This window comes from Haliotis rufescens, unplaced genomic scaffold, assembly GCF_023055435.1.
Source record: "Haliotis rufescens isolate VD_foot unplaced genomic scaffold, xgHalRufe1.0.p SCAF_1, whole genome shotgun sequence".
Classification (NCBI taxonomy): Eukaryota; Metazoa; Mollusca; class Gastropoda; order Lepetellida; family Haliotidae; genus Haliotis; species Haliotis rufescens.
The window spans coordinates 72,625,131-72,643,218 of record NW_025963779.1 but is presented as its reverse complement, the minus strand read 5'-3'; the positions used below and the strand labels follow the sequence as shown (position 1 = coordinate 72,643,218).

The 18,088-nt window shown below is 37.8% G+C and overlaps 1 protein-coding gene across 2 annotated transcripts in view; it reads left to right on the top strand.

Annotated features, from left to right (window-relative positions):
* LOC124139734 (thyrotropin-releasing hormone receptor-like) overlaps positions 1–12,246 on the top strand; it is an 80,165-nt gene extending 67,919 nt beyond the window's left edge. For both annotated transcript variants that reach the window (XM_046507032.2, XM_046507034.2), the window contains exon 2: positions 5,597–12,246. In XM_046507032.2, the coding sequence (XP_046362988.1) occupies positions 5,597–6,706 (1,110 nt within the window). In that variant the 3' untranslated portion in view covers positions 6,707–12,246. The remainder of the gene's footprint in view (positions 1–5,596) is intronic.
* The last annotated feature ends 5,842 nt before the right edge of the window (positions 12,247–18,088 follow it).

Genomic DNA, 18,088 nt, shown 5'->3' with positions numbered 1-18,088 from the left:
AGAAACCCGCCTGCTCCTACATCAATGGATGTAGGTAGTTCTATGTTCTATGTCGACACCACTTGGCGTAGATGCGTCTCTTTTACAAAAGGAATAGCTTTCCAAATTTAAAATGTGTATTATGTTCAGAATAGTGTTAGGACTTGGATAGACGTACGAGGGTCGTTCAATAATTTTTGCAACTTGGGCATTTATGTTTAAACAAACAATGTCAACTTGTGGCAGGTGTGACACTAGTCATAACATCAGGTTCACACGTGCCATAACAAGTTCCAGAAACAACAATAAGTTAGATGTAATGGCTTCATTCACCTAAGGGTGGTCACAATCATGGATTCTCTCGACATGAACAACGCGCTGTGATAAAGTTCTTTACCAAGGAGGGAGCAAAAGAAATCCATGATCGCATGTGGCCGCCATATGTGAATGTGGATTCGAACAGTTAAATCACCCACCCTACAGCCCAGACTTAGCCCCCAGTGGCTATTTCCTGTTCCGGCAAATGAAATCTGCCCTACCTGGAAGACGTTTCCAGGTTGACGAGGACATAAGGGCTGCCACAGAGGCGTGGTTAGAGGGACAATCTGCGGATTTCTATAAAAGTGTTATTAAAAGCTTGAAGGACAAATGGAATAAGTGTATTGAGGTGAATGGAGATTATATTGAAAAATGAAAGTGCAAAAGATATTCTGCGACATGGTCGATATTGAAGTTGCAAAACGTATTGAACGCCCCTCGTATATACAGGTGAACAATATATTTTAGAGTTTATATTTAGGGCCACTTTTGGATGGATCGGAGCAGATTTGTTTTCAGGTGATATTTCCTGAAATATATCAGAGTCTTAGTTGTGTTTTTTTCTAGAGTTTGCCATCACTGTTCAAAATTTCAGGCGTGTTGTGTGTGCAATAGTTTTGAATTTATGTATGTTAAAAATACTTGTCTTGGATGGAAATGTTTTGTGGTACGCTTCGTAAAATCAATGAATCTGATAGGCGCAAACTTATGATAAATGGGTGTTTTCATATGAACCTTCGTCCCGTGTGGAACTGGAACATGGGTTTTCGGCAGTAAGATCAATGCGTGTATGATCAATGGCAGCGAGGGTCAGGGTGTGTTGCACGAGACGGAATGAATCTGCGCTCAGACTAAATACCCTTGATAATCTAGAGGGAGGGGTCAGCAGAGTGTTACCACTTCACTTGCAACCGACGATGTCAGTACGAGTAGTTTGTCTGTCTGCCAGTTGTTCATTTGATGTCTTCCAGATTCGTCAACCCAGATATTTGCGACTGTATTAACGGTGTTATATTGTAATAGAAACCTCATCTTCATCCCTAATCCAGTCAGCACCACCGTCTCATATAAACACAACACATTAGATAATTCTTAGTTCCGTCATAACCAACAGATCTGCTTAGAATTTATCATATTGTACTTCCTGGTGTTGGTATATTCATCGTCAACTTCATGTACAATTTATTATTTTCCACATAGGAACATTCACGTAACTGGAAAAGGAATCGACAAAATCACACACTATCAGTACATATATCAATCAATGTCAATGATAACGCCGCCTACAAGTCCGCGGAGAACGAGTGGTCTAAACACCACAACGCATGTGTTACTCTGTCATTCTAGACTTCTCTCTTGAAGTGTTCTCTGTGTCTGCTCCAGACAATGTCAGCCTGTCGTGCTGTACAGCTACAGCTATATGTGTAAACAGTGGTAACATCATGTATATTCAAGCAAATTCTCCATATTTTTATGTAAATAACATATAAAGTTACATTAAACAAGCAATCAAACAAAAGTATTTATGCATTCGGAACGCGCAAAGAGGGAGGGAAAATATATAATTATCGGATTCTTTCGATTCACTGTTCTCGCGTTACTTTTGAAACCGAAGAATTTTGCGTTTTGTAAAAACTTGTGGTTCTTCGTTATGTAAATACTAGTGTTTTCTATCAGCATGTTAACTGAGATAGAAATCTGATAAAATTATGCATCAGTACTATCAACTATTGACATGACTCTAAAACTTGTCCATTCCGCGTTTGTAGTCGATTCCATAACCCCATAACCATCCGTACAAAGATACATATGTTCCTGGTGCCAGCAGATGTACCTCCAAAATCCCTGTCTCAAAGATTAACGTTGGTTCTTGATACGAACCCATTCTGGCAAAACATTTGATATTTCAACTTTGTACACAACTATCCCACACGACAAACATAAGAAAAGGCTTCAATGCTTGATACATGTTACGCAAAGTAGTGACCATAGATATAGTTACATATCTATCTTCAGAGGATCTGGACAATTAGTAAAACATGAAAGCAAATGTCGCCTGAAGTTTACTGAGAAAAGGACATGTGAAATGCTTGACTTCCTCATTGAAAACATCTATGTAAAATTGGATGGTAAGACATTTAGGCAAGAGGTAGGCATCTCCAATAGCACTAATTGTGCTCCTTTTTTTGTTGATCTGTTCTTTATGCCTTTGAAGATTCGGACTGGCAAAGTCAAAACAAGGCCAAGAAGTTTTACTTAAGGTTCCGGTATATCGATGATCAAATATTGTTAAATAACAGACTTGAGTCCGATAGCCAATTCCCTTTCACTGATATACCCATCTGAACAGGAAATAAAGAAGACCAGAGAGGCCGCTTCAAATGTTTCATATATACTAGTATATCATATGCGTTTATTAAGATTAAAGTGACAAAGACTCGTCACAGGACTGTATGACAAGAAGGATGACTTCAACTTCTCAATAGTCAACAAAGGTTGTTTGAACAGGGTTACAACATTCAAACGTTTAATGGTAGACATGTGGAGGACATTTCACATTTTGTTACATCAAGGACAAAAATGATGTCCGAAGTGATCCCTATTTTGACTTGTATTTGCATGTGTTTGTGACGGGTGCCACCTGTGGGGCAGGATACGCTCCCATTTTCGCGAACACCTCTTATCATCACTGTTTCATAGTGATTCATATATATATATAGTCATGATATAGACGAACTCGTAAAATCGACTCTGCTTTTGGCATTGATTTCTAATGAATATGGGAAGTTTTTTTTTTCGCTTTTATTTATTCATTATCCTTTGTAATGATCTCCATGTTCTTTTATGACCTTGGTAAACACGAATGTCGGCATACCTTCGTAAGTGTTGACAACTGATGAATAGAGGGTACATGAGGTCAAATGATGTTATGTCGCTTGTCACATCATTGGTTAATGAATGTTGAAAAATATGTGTTACTGATCTTATTTCACGGTTTACAATCATCAGGTTGTGCGGATAGCGAAAATGAGCAGAGTGGCGAGAATATGGAACTAGAACTAGGACTCTTATGTACACAGTATTAATCAAAATAGCAAATTTTTATCACCATGTATGTTCTTCCAAAAACATAATACTTCAGAACGCTTTTACAGAAAGTACATATTTGGTGAAAAAACGATTAGGATGGGTTTACCAGCTCAATCTATTCTTAGGAAAACACAATTTGAGTACTTCAGCTTTCCTATCACCAATATTCAAAGAGACAATCAAATCTAAATTCAACTCCCTCTTCAAGGAATCTCTTCAAGATGTAAATGCAGCAAGAGGCACAGGAAACAAACTGAGGACATACAGGATAGTTAAAAATGAAATAAAATAAGAACCCTATCTCAGTCACTGTAAAGTAAAAAAATATCGAGTGCACTTTTCTAAACTAAGATTAAGTAACCATAAATTAAATATTGAACTTGGAAGACATACAAAGCCACCAACCTCACTACATCAGAGGCTATGCTCTACATGTTCAACTATTGATGACGAAAAACACTACTTACTTCACTGTATTAAACACACTCAAGAAAGAAATATACTCCTTGAAAAATTATCCAGACAAAATGTAAAATTTAATGTAAATGTCCAAAGTCATGAAGACTAATTATTTCACTACATCCTGTCAAATAATGAAGCAGTCAATATCAACTGCAATATCATCAAATATGTAATATTGATTGTTTTGTTTTGTATGTGTCTACAGGAATGTAAATTATGTATGTCTGTATATATGTATATATGAATCATAATGTCTTGTCTTTTAAAATTGCATCTGTCCCATAATGGAACGTTTCTGCAATAAATATTATCTTATCTTATCTTATCTTATCTTATGGAATCCGCGAGAATTGAAGATAATGGATGGTTATGTTTGGTATGACAAATGACAGAACGGGAACAAAGATATTTGGAATATTCCTGTCACTGTCATTAGCAATCAAGACTCGCGACGTCAAAATAAGACTATACGTAGACAGACAGTACATTGAGCCTTTAATGTCTTAAGAATGTTTAATGAAAGAAAATACCTATACGTTTGATATTGTCATGTTTCATGTATCGACTGAGACAAACCTCGGCGTCGTGGCTATTTGTGAGCTAATCCTAACTCCTAATGTCAAAGAGATATATTCCCTGGCCGAATCTCTCATGAAAAGTAATATTACACCCTGCCTTACGATCACAGCATTATACAGAATATATGTTTCCAGTTACCGGAATGATCTTTATCAGTAACATCATGTCACCTGCATACATAACCTGTCTATATCGACCTCATGTCACGTGTCTTATGAACAAACGCAATCAAAGTCTGTTCACTTTGAGAGAAGCGACATGTGACACTTGTTTCAATGAGTTAGTTACCATGGTAACATCCTACAATGACTTCCATCATCATGGATGTTTTGAGGAACTCTTGTGTAGGCCTGTCGCTACATTGCGAGACCATTAGCAGTGGCGACAGTAGGCAGTGGAATCTAGTGAAGGTAGTCGACGTATGAATGACAGCTAGAGTGCCTTGGACAAATCTGCACCATCATGGTAGGAGCTTAACATATGACCACACTTCAATGACATCTGTCTAGGTGTATTTTAACTTCGTTGAATACATCCATCTTTAAATTTCTAATGAAGTTTTTCAGACAATTTTTTGTCGTAACGATTTTTTTCTTTTATTTTTTGTTTTCATTTTAACTGGCTTCAAGATGCTAAATAAAATTACTTCACTTCTTTGATTATTTATTTTTCGGCATTTTTGTTTTCATTATGATTTGTCGTCATTGCTTGTTCTTGTTGGAGCTATATGCATAGTGATACAATTATCGCGATCTTTGATAGGTTTTTCAAACGTTAGAATCATTTTTACCGACGTAGGGTCGCAATTTGATTGGTCACTTGTCAGAAATCAGATAGCACTTGCTGAAACATACCTTTATGTAGTTTATGCATTTTTAGTAATTTATGAATGTATGAATGTATGAATGATGTTTACTTACATGCCTTTAACTTCGTCATTTCTATTTCGTTCTGCCCCTGCTCTAATTCTATTTATTTTTCCTTGCATTAAAATACGAATATGAATATTTTCAAATTGATTGATTTTACACATTGACTGTAACATTTTAGATCTTTGCTTATAGTAATCGCAACGAAAACGGAACTTTACCGGTTTTCACGTCACTAATGCAATAATTTGAAGTATGAAAATAATACTATCATGTAATGCTGCGTTTCTTATTTTCAGGATAACACCACAGACGACCCGTGCCGCCAAGAAGGGGTGGAAGAGGTCATGGCCTTCCTGAAAATGAACGTGACCTTTAACCGGTCATCTTGTCACAGCCAGGAACCCGGCTTCATCACCTACAGCCAGGCCTTCTACTCCTACTTCACCCCCGTCATCCTCATCATCGGACTCACTGGAAACATTTTGTCCCTCCGTGTCTTCGTCTCCAGAAATATGCGGAAACTCTCTGCGAGCACATACCTTGCTGCCTTATCAACGTCGGACATCATGGCGCTCGTGTTTTACGTTCTTGTTGATTGGCTGAGACGGGGACTTCCGTTTTTCTCGGGGAATCATGAACCGGTGTTTTTAGAGACGCATGGCGTTTGTCAAATAGCTCTGTATCTGTCCTATGTTTGTCGATTTTTGTCGGCATGGTTCATCGTCACGTTCACTGTGGAACGATACATCGGCGTGTGTCATCCGTTGCGGCGGAAGGATATCTGCGGAAGTAGATGCGCGCAAAAGGTTATTGGGAGCCTCGTTGTGATCGGTATGTGTCTGATGATGTATAAACCTATTCTAAGTGGTGTTTACACACTGAAACCGACCAATGTTCAGCGATGCACGGCTGATCCTAACCTTAAATTTGTATCTTTCACCCTGGACAGTATCTTTGCAGTCTCCATAACTCTTGTGCCATTTATGATCATCACCGTTCTCAACACCATGATCATCCGAAAGCTGTACATGCGATATCGCCGCCACAAGCAGTGTAATGTCATCACGGAGGAGAGTATCATCAGATTAGAGTTCACCATCATCCTGCTTGTGGTGTCTTTTGTTTTCATCATGCTTAATCTCCCTTTCTTCTGCGTGTGGTGTAAACAATTCCTATTGTCCGCATCGGAAGTGGTGATCTTTCCAGGACTCCAAGGATCTCTGCTCATTACCAGAGTCATATTCTACATGAACTATTGTATTAACTTCTTCCTGTATAGCATAACTGGAGCCTACTTCAGACAAGAACTGAGGATGTTGTTCGTTTACAGGAATAAAAGATACATGGAATATGGGAGATACTCGCGGAACAATTCAAACACACCCACGCCTCAGTCTTGGGTTTGACAAAGTGTCTATTTGTTTGCGTCCAGTTCGTGTTGTGCAAACAAAGGAAATTGTATAGCTTTATATGCTGTGTATACCACGTGATATTGTGATATTTTATTGCAACAATTGCTACAAGCGACGGATTGTAATGACTTGGTGAGACGTCCTCCAATTGTATATGTTGTATACAACATGTTGTATATTTTCTACCCACAGAAAGAGATGCAAAAACTGTAATCTTACAATTCATGTCACTTTATCCAACTACACGATACAAGTAACAGTTAAGATTCAATGTAGTGGTACAAGTGGCCCACTTGTCTAAGGCGTCGCAGTCATGAGTTCGAATCCCGAATTAGCTGGTTATGATCTTTGGGCTTTTATCACGGGTTTCAAATTATTTGTAAATCTGCATAAGTTTCCTCAAACATTAAAGCATACTGTTCAAAGCAGCGTCAAAACCAACTCTCCCACTCACTTAAATTCGATATGTTGACAATGCTTAGAACACCAAGGACAAATAACACAATGGTCTATCCCTGGCATCTCTTACAAATCACAACCGATCTGCAGAAAAAAAGTAAGATCCTTTTGTCTTCCCAAATACACTAGGAACATATGGAAGTGCTCATCTACTAATTACTTCAGTACACTCGATTTATTGTTATTTTAGATTCCAGAAAAGTAATGGTTTGGCGGAATCATACCTATTCTAAGTCATACTTTCCTTGACACTAAGATTGGCGTATTGTTATCTCGGGAGTGCTTTTGGATGATTTGACAGGAATAATGCAACATATCAGTATAACGTGACGCGATCTTTTCTGTTTCCTTCGCCTTTGGCACTGAAACGTTTCTTGTATATCAATCGAATATGTAGAAATATACACATGTGTTTCCATTTCTTGCGCTTATAAAGCAAATATGTTAATGTTTTTGTTTACTGGGTAGAACAATATTTTGAAAACTATAGTTTGGGGTCGTTAAACACAAGGGATGGGAAACTGCAGGTGCGTTAAAAGATGAAGGGTCGGACTTCTGTGAAAGTTGGTGTGGAGTAGGATGGGGTCACGGATGAAATCGTGAAGACCAATTATGACCAACCTCGAATATCTCCATTCTATTATTAATAACCATGACCCATTTGACAACTTATCTTCGTTTGGCCAGTGTGAATTACAGGTAGCTAAACATAGACATCCAATCTAATCACACTGCTCTTTCGGGATTTAAACAAGCAGCACTTTCTCCAATAGTCCCTCAACCCTTGCGTGTCGTAGCGAATACAACTGGGAGGTAAAGTAGCATAAGGACATCACCCGACGTAGAATTCAGGAAAACACAATTTCCAAGCATAAAGTCATTTATAACATCGAGGGTCCGTTCGTATGATGCCGCTATTTTGAATGTAAATCTATACAGAACCCAGTTTCAGAGGAGGTATTTTGATTGGTTGTTGTTTTGATGCTCATGAGGAGAAGAATTCTATGTTAAGATAGTGATAACAGTGATGGAGGTACGTCCGTCACTTCCAAAACAAAACTAAGATGGCGAATGGGTCCAGGCTGTATATTATTTTATAGAATAAGATATGATAGCCTGGATAACTGAGGATTTATGATATTTTGTTTAATCATCGATCGCCCAGTTCGTTTCTCTTCAAAGTAACCTGTTCCCGATGTACATGCAGCAAAACTGTCATTTGGACATTCCGTTCACCTCCCCAGGTCGCGTTACAGTGAGGGGGTGCCGCTTCTACTCACCTGTATATGATCAATATTTAATCCAGTCGACTCAAATTACTATGCTTATACGCGAGTCTTTATTCTACGAACTATTTTGGTTGAAACATATTTATTGTTATTTACCATAAAAAAAAGAAAAGAAAATGGTTCAGATGAAAAAATGAATTGTGAAAGGTTTGTCTAATTTTCTTTAAAGCACATTCTGATCTCGTATTGCACAGATTATTGCAGGGTGCATTTTGAGTATTATCGCTTCTACACATTCTACTTGCGATATGGTCATAAATAATTCACTACATTCGCTGTAGGACTCAATAAAGGCATAGTCGCCGATTGATGGACTCCATATTTAATGCAATTGAAGATGCTGGCGTCTTCGGTAACTTGATAGTTGTTCTGTGTCTGGTGAACTAGCAAGTCATGTGAAGCAGCGACTTAAATCAGATATTTTTCAAATCCATATGTGTGTCTACGATTCCATTTGTTTGTTGTCATGATTGTTACAATAATACTAATTTATTACATCTTTTTCTTTTAGTTACAACATTAGGTATAGTAATAAGAGCACACAGCACAGGTTTATGGCTTGTGAATTTGGGGAAGGTCCTAATTATACCTCTCTGGGGAAACCATTAATACTTATTTGTCATTCGAAATCTCTAATTTAGACAGTGATCCAGACCTATATGAATATTTCAGTCCTGATTGAAGGCTTCTTTTCGGTCTTGTTTGTCGCGAACATGAGCTGTTGACCCAAGTTCTCTTACTCCCAAGCTACTTCAAAATGTGCTTCTTGTCTCTAATAAATAGAGAAATATTAATCTTCCAATATTTCTTTGGATGTGAACTGTTTTGCATTTATGTATTTACCATATATGTACCAGATCTTAATATCGAAGTATGAACCATTCCCATACATGGAATAGTTCATTGTTTTCAAAAGAAATATACTTCTATTTCTTCTGTTTTACAGATCAGTTTAACTGTGTATGTGTATAGAATGCACATCAAGTTATTAGTTCATGCTTCTCTTCCAGTTGTCATTCTTTAATCCACCTGTTCATGTTTTTATTTGCATCATTACTTTTTAATGCTTAAAAAACGAATATGAATATCCCCATAACAGTGACGTTGATAAGTGTGCACGTATTGTATCCAATACATTGTGTATTCACATGGATCTGAGATGATGGTTTTGACAAAAATGGAAACAGAAATAGTTGTAGTTATTACGATTGACATGATCAGTGGCAGCTACAACCTGACTTGGTTAAGATGTTATCTGTGTATGTCCGGTCATTTGTTTTTCATTGAAACACCGGGATAGGGTAATTCATTCCTTTGTGCTGTTTGAAAAAAACAAAGCAATGAAGCATAAACGGATTTTCTTGTCGACTACCTCTTTAGAATAATAGGTGTTAAGTGTGATTACAAGGTTTGTAGGGCTTGGCTGAGTTTAAAATAGTGAACGGTAAAATAGACGAACATCAGTACTATCAGGAATCATCATATCGTGAATCGATGCACATAACATTTGATCATACATAATAAAAACAAAATAATAACTTGTATTGCGCTCTCAATGCACATTAAGAAAGTGAAACGAAGATATATAGTCCATTATATTTATTAACACAATGTAATGTAGCAATATATTCCTGCCCAAACATCACCATAGTCTTAATTCAAATACTTCAGCACAATTCACACAATAGAACAATCTTGTCACGTTTCACTTGTGTTTCAATACACATGACGCTTCGTCATCATATTCCAAGACACTCCGTTCTTCTGCCACTGTATTCTGCTTCAAGTCAGTGGGTCGATGTTCCAGATCAAAGAACTTCCTTTTCTTCGGTGGTAGGCGTCGTCCAGCAGTGTACTGAACAGGACGAATTACTTGAATGTATGTTAACATCTCGAACACGTTAAATGTGCTTTGGCGAGGACTTTCTAAGGTTGCCCATCTCACCCTTCACCCTTGTTGGACAGGATGTCTCGAAATGATTCCAGGAGGACAGCGAATGGTCTTCCTCAATCTAGTGGGTTGTAACGCTGTCCTCAAGTTGGAGAAACTTATAGTCAAACTGCTGATTCGTCATAGTGAATATGATAATACATTCACGTTGAATGCTGCCTATATACTCTAAGTTGTTTATTTATTTGAGCAAATTCACTCACTATCTGTCACTGATACACAATCCCAACAATCATTCCCTCTTTCAATGTAAATTCACTCGCTATTTGAGTGAACCTCGTATTAAGCCACACGTACACAAGCCCTATTCGAGTGAGTGAACTATTTGTAACATAGCCTCACATGGAAGGATTTGCCTAATAGTGAAATCTTTTGTTGTGGGCATTGTAGGATGTCATAGAGCTATATACATCTACACAAAAAGTCATTCAATTGAGCAAATTGTTTCGCTGTGACAAGTCAGTGAAATGAGCAGGGTCTGTGTCCTTTGGAAAATGGACAAACATGAGGAAAGTGCGTATTCACCATTACGCAATTCCTTCTTTGTGAGGTTCAGAACTTATCAGTCAGCCCTCGTTGGTTCACTTATGTTTCATTTGCTCCACTTTGAATATGTGTCATTGAAATGTTAATTTTGGATAGATGGAACCTCTATCTCTTCGAATTCATACCATAATTAATATGTGTCATGTCAATTGCCATTTCTTGTAGATATATATACAATGTGTACTTTATTGTGTGTATTAATAATATCATAACACATGTTATTCTGAAATATGTTACATATATTTGACACGAAATTGTTAATGCTTGGTAAATAGTATCAGCTATAAGATATGAAGAGTTATAGCCACCAAGGTTTCCTCCTAATGTTTTGCCTATAAATGTTATGAATTTGTGTTACATATCCGAGATACGTATGATTGCTACTGTTATGTTATGGTTGTACGTGTTCCTCCGACGGCAGGTCTGTTGGTTAATTTTTTAACACATTTTTTCACTTACTTGTATGAATGTCGTAAGGTTATGTGAGTTTTTAAATAAAGGTTATGGTAAAAGTACTGAATTGTCACATTGTTGTAATAATGCCATATCGTCCAATTGGGATATTTGGTTTGTACAGTTTTATTAAATAGACTCATTTGACCAACATCATGTGTATCACTAATCGCAAAATTACCCTTATAGTACACGCATCTGTTTTCATTAAACACTGGGACATGCTGTCTTCTAAGCCGTCGCAATTTGCTATGCAGACTGACGCCACTTAGTGTGCAGGGAAACCTATGATCATGGATTTGAATCCCAAATCGCTCTGATTATATTTCTAGGTTTGTCAGCACCAAGCCGTGCTCGTGGGTTTCATCAAAGCTGTAAACGTCAAAGACCTGCATCACTTCGGGATTTCCTTCCACATTAAGCTGACACGCCGTGATGTAACTGTAATACTGTTCAAAGCGGCGTTAAACCCAAATAATTCACTCATTATTTAAGTTATTGATTATTAATATTGTCGCAACTTATGATCTGCTTCGTCAGAATTGAAAGGTTGTTCGTTCATGTCTGTGGTACTATTATCTATACAACTGAGATGTTACGGGAATAGAAATAAATGAGTATTCTAATATTGATCGTTATCTCAATACGTGAGAACGTGTCGGGGATATTGTGTAGTTTATGCTTGTTTGTCACGTTAAACTGTTCAGTAGCGTTGTTAAAGTATTTATTCTGTGATAAAACGTATTATTTATATGACATTGTTAAGTGTAATAAAACATATATGTCAAAGAAGTGTCACTTTCTAAGTTTCCCGAAGAAAACATCTCGATGGATAGACAGACAAATATATATTATGACAACATTAGAAAATGTGCCATAAAACGTTGCTATGTAATAACTATCAGTTTATTACAATTACAGCATAACCACCTGCTGTTGGTTGTTAAATGTTTTATTGTTCATCAGATATGTTTAGTACTTCACGACTGGAACGCTGCATAGATGGAGATATTCAACATTCGCATCTTTTTAGTTATCGTGAATATTTACACAGTTGTCATGCGGAAATCAGATGTATGAACAACACTAGGTATAGATTAATCTGTCACTGCCTTAAGGACTAGTATCGGTTCAGGTATACATTTACATACAACTATTCTTCATGACATCATCGACGGTATTTCAAATTCCCTTTCCCAGAGCGTTGGTGCTGTGAGGTTATATAGTGCTTCTGTAAATATCTACAAGTTACCCGCAAACACATTGCATTGGGAGACTGATGTTTATGAGGATGCCTCCTAAGCTTGGCTTTATAATATTAGTAAAGATAACAAAAAATCTAACGCCTTTTGATTCAAAATCCTACAGGTACACAAAGGCCAATCCCACATCAACCCTACATGTAGTTCAATCTTAAATCAAGCCTATGTCATTCCAATGTTCTATATAAAGCCTACGTAAAATATAAATGACGACCATGTGCATGTCAATCCTATGTTAAAATTATATCAATCCCACATAAAACTGTCAATCGTCATGTACGTCAATCCTATGTTATTCCTATATCAACACCTTGTCAAGCAACAATCACTTAGTCTACTGTATCAATCCATCACCAGTGTGCTTTAATATTCTTTAAGGCTGCAGTCAGCAATATTCCTGTTATATAACTGCACCCTGCCGATACCCGAGTCTTGACCCGACTGACAATCCAGTACTATTGTTATCACCATGGAGACCGGGGAGAATGACACCAAACCAACCAGTTCACGTACGAGTCTGATGACCTGATTCATTTTCGTAGCCTCTTTCGACAATCATGTGCTACAGGGGAACCATTCTATCCTGTATCCTGCTTCAGGAGTGGGTCGGGGTTTTTTTCAAACCCCATGGCAATATCATGACAGGAAAATTGTCAACTCCTTATCTTCAGGGTATTAAACACAAAAATTCTTAACCATGTACCTCGGACATTCATCCATTTTAAAAATACACTACGTTTATATTTCAGTATATCTATGACATATTTGCTTGCTTTGGAATATGATTACATCTTTTAGTAGGTAATTTTGACATTATCCATGATGAATGGAACAGGACAGGTGACAGGGTGCGGGCTGTATGCAAGTCCGAAAGGAGCGATGAGGGTAGCCTGGTGGTTTAAGTGTTCGCTCGTCGTCACGCCGAAGGCCCGGGTTTGGCTGCTACGTGGGTACAAAGTGTGAAGCCAATTTCTTGTGTTTCTCTTGTGATACAGATGGAATATGGATAGAATTTGCGTAAACCCATACTCGCTCACTCAAGTCTGAAAATCGATGTATTTTCATATCACATACTACAATAAACGACATAAACACAAGCAGTGCCTACACCTGCATTGAACCATGAGACGCTGTTCCCTGTATCCAAGACGATATCAAAGTAATAGATGTGGTACTTTTTAGCCACGAAATGTTCCGTGCTGTGCTATTGCCAATAACAGAATGGTTTTATTACTTTTCTTATGTCCGTATCTGTCGCCATCTCCTACGTAATTACAAACACGTGAACACTAAAGCGTACATAATTTAAGGTTCGAATTTATTGTGCAAGAAATCTGTACACAATGGGATTCATAATAATATTAATTGGAAACGAAATATAAAACCGTTCGTTCGCTTCACATTATTTCTCTTTTTCTGATTCAATATTACTTCCAAACTGATTATTTCGAGTAATGCAGTAAACGCTATTAGAGCAATCGTTCCGATGACGCTAAGCCACACGGGTATGAAGAGCGTATCCCTGTCACTGTACTTTTGGCAAAGAAATCTGATAACCACAAAAATGATACAATTATTATTTACAATGTAACCTTATAATAATATGATTATTTACAAAAATAAATCTAGACCCCCTTTAAGTTGGTTGGTGATACTACAGAAAAAGAATTATTTGTGACCAAACGTAGTAACCACAGGTAAAGTTACATATCTATCTTCAGAGGTTCGGGACAATTTGTAAAACATGAAAGCAAATGTCACCTGAAGTTTACTGAGCAAAGGACATGTGAAATGCTTGACTTCCTCATTGAAAACATCTATGTAAAATTGGATGGTAAGACATTTAGGCAAGAGGTAGGCATCTCCAATAGCACTAATTGTGCTCCTCTTTTTGTTGATCTGTTTCTTTATGCCTTTGAAGATTCGGATTGGCAAAGTCAAAACAAGGCCAAGAAGTTTTACTTAAGGTTCCGGTATATGGATGATCAAATATTGTTAAATAACAGTCCAATAGCCAATTCCCTTTCACTGATATACCCATCTGAACTGGAAATAAAGAAGACCAGAGAGGCCGCTTCAAATGTTTCATATATACTAGTATATCATATGCGTAAAGATTAAAGTGACACAGACTGCTATCTGAATATAACTGAGAAAACAATGCATAATATGCTGGACTTCCTCATTGGAAATATCTACATGGTAGACACAATTTTATGGATAACAACTTCATTAATGCTGTAAAAAGCGACGTATAGATCCTTATACCGTTGTCAAGCAGGACTGAATGAGGGACAAAGTACAGAATATATATAGTAGGTGAAGGATTAACGGTAGAGGATAACAGTAACAACAACAGCATACGTGAGTGGGATTAACAGTAACAACAATTGCATACATGAGTGGGATAACATGAGTAAAATGTTGACAACAGAAGGAATATACTGTCACAACACGATGGACAGAGAACACATAGGGGGAAGCTAATAGGGACATGAAGCCAATTAAACAGGATAAGTGATTATTGCTTGATGAGTTCATAGTAGGCGGATGGGATGAAATAGCCTTGATGTCTGTTGATTGATGGCTTGTGGCGGCGATTGTGGACTGCTTCTGTTAGTTTTCTTTTAGTGAAAACATGGAGGTAGTTGGAGATAATTTGGGCGTTGTCCCAGTTGATGTTGTGATTAGGACAGTTGCTGATATGGTCCGTGATGGCTGATTTACTGTCTGATTTAATGGTTGAAGTTTTGTGCTCTTTGATTCTGGGTGTTGATGGGGCGGGATTTTCACCTACGTAAGATTGTCCACAGCTGCACTCAATTTTGAAGACTACATCTTTAGGCCCTTGGGTGTCTTGGGTGCTGGTTGTGTTCCTGCCGTTGGCTCTTAGCAGGGTGTTGAGGGAGTTGGAGCTGTGGAAGTGGGTGTCAATATTGGCTTGCTGTTTGAGGAGGCGGCTGATGATGTGGGATAGTCAAGGACCAACCTGTAGGTCCCGTGACCAAATCATTGAAACAAAGGTTTGAAAGTGTTGTGAGTTTCCTGATGTATACTGAACAATTTTGACTTGGGCTGCCCGGTTGAAAATCCCGGGCATTGTGGGGAAGGGTCAACAAAGGTCAAACAGGGGTCAAAATTCAAAATTGTGTCGATATGCATATCAAATTACTCGTCAAGTCATAAGGAACCTAGAAATATATAGTTTGTTATATTTTCGACCTTAAATGGGGAGCTATGGCCAAAAACGTTGAAAGGTCAACGCACTTTTGGCAGTCGGTGAAATTCACTAACACAGTTAACATTGTCCGATAGTCATGATTTTAGTGTCTAATAATATGTTTTCTGACATGACAAATTCAACCAAGCAACTGTTAAAAGTAAAAAGGGTTACCTTGACCTTGAAAATCGGAAATGGTTGGCTGCACGAAGAATTGTAATGCTTCAGCAAAGTCACAGGATCCTTGGCCAATAACGCAGCATATTTCAGAATCCATTGTCCAGAAATGCTTTTCTAACCTTACTTTAGTGCACAGTTCATCATCCTACTCTGTGTCATACTCATCAGATGCAGAGTCGGAATCACTGTCACAATCACTATTATCTGAATCTGTGTAGGATTTTCTACAGAGCAGTTTGCTCTGGCATCACTCAGATGTTCAGGCAGTGTTGGCTGTGAATACCGTATTGGCAAGTAAGCATTTCTCTGGACAATGGATTCTGAAATATGCTGCGAATGTCAGTTCATATGCAAATTGTTGAAGCAACTTCAGGTGTTGCTGAGAATTTGATAACACAATCGATGTCAGCCGTAGTTTTTGGTGCAGTTAATGTACGTGTAGCCGACGTGTATTCAGGCTGAGTACACAGACAGTGCTCGTCTAGGATCCCTGAAACACACTGAAACAAAGATATAGTCGAAAGCTTACAATGGACTTTGATTTTTAACAGTTTTGTTGTTTCCGTCATCCAGACTGCATTGTTGACGTCATTCAACTATTATTGTTATGTAAGGTGAAAATGACAGCACACTGTCATCACAGCGTGTTTTTATTGGGGAACTCAAAAGGATTAAGAAATAATAGGTAATAAAGAAATTATTACACTCGCATGTGATTTTGCGAAACTCGTGTAAGAATTGATGTATTAACCTCACCATGGCTAGGGAAATACAAGAATTCTGAGTTTAGGAAAATCAGTACGACACATATGCTTGTATAATAATCTCTATTAATAAATCCAATTAGTTTGTCAATCATTTCTCGGACATATGTTACAGTCGTAATGTCAATTATCATACTTATTAGTCTGGGTGGTGACGGAACCAAATCAAATTACAGTATTAAGCGGCAAAACGCATCAAATCAACGACAGCCTGTTTATGGTACAGATGTCGGTGTTTGCTATTGTGTCTAAAGGTTGAAATAAACATTATGGTTATCCAAATGTCAGAAACAAAGTAATAGATGAGGGATATGTCCTAAATTAGAAAGATGAAGTTCGAGGAAGGACGTGTCTTCAGATTTGCAAGCTGAAGTTACATAGAGGATGTCTTCAAATTTTCATGAAAATGTTAGATAAAGTATGATTCTACAAATTTACAAGATGAAGTTACATCAAAGATATGTCATCACATTTTCATGATGATGTTAGGTGTGGGATGTGTCCTAAATTAGAAAATTAGATGAAGGAATTTTTCTAAGATTTGTTGTTTTTTTGTTTAACGCCGCACTCAGCAATATTCCATCTTTATGACGGCGGTCTGTATATAGTCGAGTCTGGACTAGACAATCCAGTGATTGACAACATGAGCATCGATCCACGCAACTGGGATACGATGACATGCATCAACCAAGTCAGCGAGCCTGACCATCCGACCCCGTTAGTCGCCTCTTACGACAAGCATAGTCGCCTTTTACGGCAAGAATGGGTTGCTGAAGACCTGAAGTCGAAGGATCATGAACAGCCGATCAAATGTCATGTTATGATCTGATATCGTTGTGTTGTCTGAACGAATGTTGTCGTTGATAATCTACCACGTATCAAAATGTCACATCATAGACATTTCCTCCTTGTACCATTTCATACGAGTAAGATAAAAGGACGATTACCCCGAACTATCATTTCATTGTATGAGATCTGCAATCATACCAAGGGTTTTGTCCCCGCTGTGAGCATTAAATGAGTCATATCACGGTATTTCACACTTATTATCATCTACCTCCATGTCAGAATGACGTGATCCGATTGTCAACGTGATCTTGTTAATAGGACGTATCCCACCTTGTAGGGGAATAAAATTTTCCGCGGGCGAATAAATCCCTTGTACCCACCACGAGCAAGTCAGGCTGCATGTGACATTTCCTAGAGACGAAATTAATCCCTTTTACCACGCTTCAAATAAAAAAGCCGCACG